General features: G+C 48.4%; 1 protein-coding gene across 1 annotated transcript in view; it reads left to right on the top strand.

The window, feature by feature from the left end:
- Window positions 1-2,500, top strand: part of LOC130374121 (myelin transcription factor 1-like protein) — a gene marked incomplete at its 5' end in the record, with an annotated part of 17,243 nt that overhangs the window by 10,533 nt on the left and 4,210 nt on the right. The window contains 2 exon segments of the mRNA XM_056580716.1: window positions 1,282-1,365; window positions 1,829-2,062. Coding sequence (XP_056436691.1) covers window positions 1,282-1,365; window positions 1,829-2,062 — 318 coding nt within the window.

The raw sequence follows: 2,500 nt of genomic DNA, 5'->3' as shown, positions 1-2,500 counted from the left end.
GACAGTATTGACAGTAGATGTGACAGTAGTGACAGTAGATGTGACAGTAGTGACAGTAGATGTGACAGTAGTGACAGTAGATGTGACAGTAGTGACAGTAGATGTGACAGTAGCGACAGCAGATGTGACGGTAGTGACAGTAGATGTGATGGTAGTGACAGTAGATGTGAAGGTAGTGACAGTAGATCTGACAGTAGTGACAGTAGATGTGACAGTAGTGACAGTAGATGTGATGGTAGTGACAGTAGATGTGATGGTAGTGACAGTAGATGTGACAGTAGTGACAGTAGATGTGACAGTAGTGACAGTAGATGTGATGGTAGGGACAGTAGATGTGACAGTAGTGACAGTAGATGTGACAGTAGTGACAGTAGATGTCACAGTAGTGACAGTAGATGTGACAGTAGTGACAGTAGATGTGATGGTAGTGATAGTAGATGTGATGGTAGTGACAGTAGATGTGACAGTAGATGTAACAGTAGATGTCACAGTAGTGACAGTAGATGTGACAGTAGTGACAGTAGATGTGACAGTAGTGACAGTAGATGTGATGGTAGTGACAGTAGATGTGATGGTAGTGACAGTAGATGTGAAGGTAGTGACAGTAGATGTGACAGTATTGACAGTAGATGTGATGGTAGTGACAGTAGATGTGACAGTAGATGTGAAGGTAGTGACAGTAGATGTGACAGTAGTGACAATAGATGTGATGGTAGTGACAGTAGATGTGACGGTAGTGACAGTAGATGTGACAGTAGATGTGATGGGAGTGACAGTAGATGTGACAGTAGTGACAGTAGATGTGAAGGTAGTGACAGTAGATGTGACAGTAGTGACAGTAGATGTGATGGTAGTGACAGTAGATGTGACAGTAGTGACAGTAGATGTGATGGGAGTGACAGTAGATGTGACAGTAGTGACAGTAGATGTGAAGGTAGTGACAGTAGATGTGACAGTAGTGACAGTAGATGTGATGGGAGTGACAGTAGATGTGACAGTAGTGACAGTAGATGTGAAGGTAGTGACAGTAGATGTGACAGTAGTGACAGTAGATGTGACAGTAGTGACAGTAGATGTGATGGGAGTGACAGTAGATGTGACAGTAGTGACAGTAGATGTGATGGTAGTGACAGTAGATGTGACAGTAGTGACAGTAGATGTGATGGGAGTGACAGTAGATGTGACAGTAGTGACAGTAGATGTGAAGGTAGTGACAGTAGATGTGACAGTAGTGACAGTAGATGTGATGGTAGTGAACTGTACAAGATGTGTCTCCTCCAGTCTGTCCGGTTGCCCCCGGGCCAAAAAGAGCGGCGTCAAAATCCTCCACAGCAAGGAAGACAAAGACGACCAGGAACCAATCAGGTACGAGCAAACATAACCCACAGCCTATCACACGACATTCATCACACGCTGTACACACTTGCATCGTTTTAACCTCTGAAGAGCATTTCTTAGGACCACATGGGTCTGGTTGCCAGGGAGACGGGGAGGGCTCTTCTTTTGTGAGGTCATGATGCTGCTTTATTTATTCGTGGCGTTATTATGAATGTTAGTTGCATTATGTAAGACAGGATTATTTATACAGCACCCTTCAAACACAAAGGCCGTTCAGAGAGCTTCAGAATCCCGTTTTAAAATGTTCAAAGGTGACATATTATACCACCAGGTGTGAGTGTGATTAGCCGTTACAAGCCGTTTAGACCACACCTGGTGGTATAATATGTCACCTTTAAGCGTCGCAATGTTAAAGACCACCGGGCCCTGTTGGGGACTTCCTGTTGACGTTGACCGCTCTGGACCAATCAGACGCTCCGCTCCCCCCCAGGTGCCCGGTCCCGGGCTGTGACGGACAGGGTCATGTGACGGGGAAGTACGCGTCCCACCGCAGCGCGTCGGGCTGCCCCCTGGCGGCCAAGCGGCAGAAGGACGGCTACGCTAACGGCTACGCTAACGGCGCCCAGTTCGCCTGGAAGTCGGGGAAGACGGACGGCATGTCGTGTCCCACGCCGGGCTGCGACGGCTCGGGGCACGTCAGCGGCAGCTTCCTGACGCACCGCAGGTGGGCGGGGCCTCTGAAGGCGGTGGCGTCGCAGCGGTGACGTCACAGTGGTGACATCACAGCGGTGGCGTCAGATGCTAGTGTAACCCACAAAACATGTGATGGTTTACAGTGTGTGTGTGTGTGTGTTGCAGTGTGTGTTGCAGTGTGTGTGTTGCAGTGTGTGTGTTAGAGTGTGTGTGTCAGTGTGTTTGGTTGCAGTGTGTGTGTTGCAGTGTGTGTCTTAGAGTGTGTGTGTTGTAGTGTGTGTGTCAGTGTGTGTGTTGCAGTGTGTGTGTTGCAGTGTGTGTGTCAGTGTGTGTGTTGCAGTGTGTGTGTGTGTGTGTGTGTGTGTGTGTGTGTGTGTGTGTGTGTGTTGCAGTGTGTGTGTTGCAGTGTGTGTGTTGCAGTGTGTGTGTTGCAGTGTGTGTGTTAGAGTGTGTGGGTTGCAGTGTGTGT

This window comes from Gadus chalcogrammus, chromosome 21 (genome assembly GCF_026213295.1).
Source record: "Gadus chalcogrammus isolate NIFS_2021 chromosome 21, NIFS_Gcha_1.0, whole genome shotgun sequence".
Lineage (NCBI taxonomy): Eukaryota > Metazoa > Chordata > Actinopteri > Gadiformes > Gadidae > Gadus > Gadus chalcogrammus.
The sequence above is the reverse complement of the archived record's forward strand: the minus strand, read 5'-3'. Positions and strand labels throughout refer to the sequence as shown.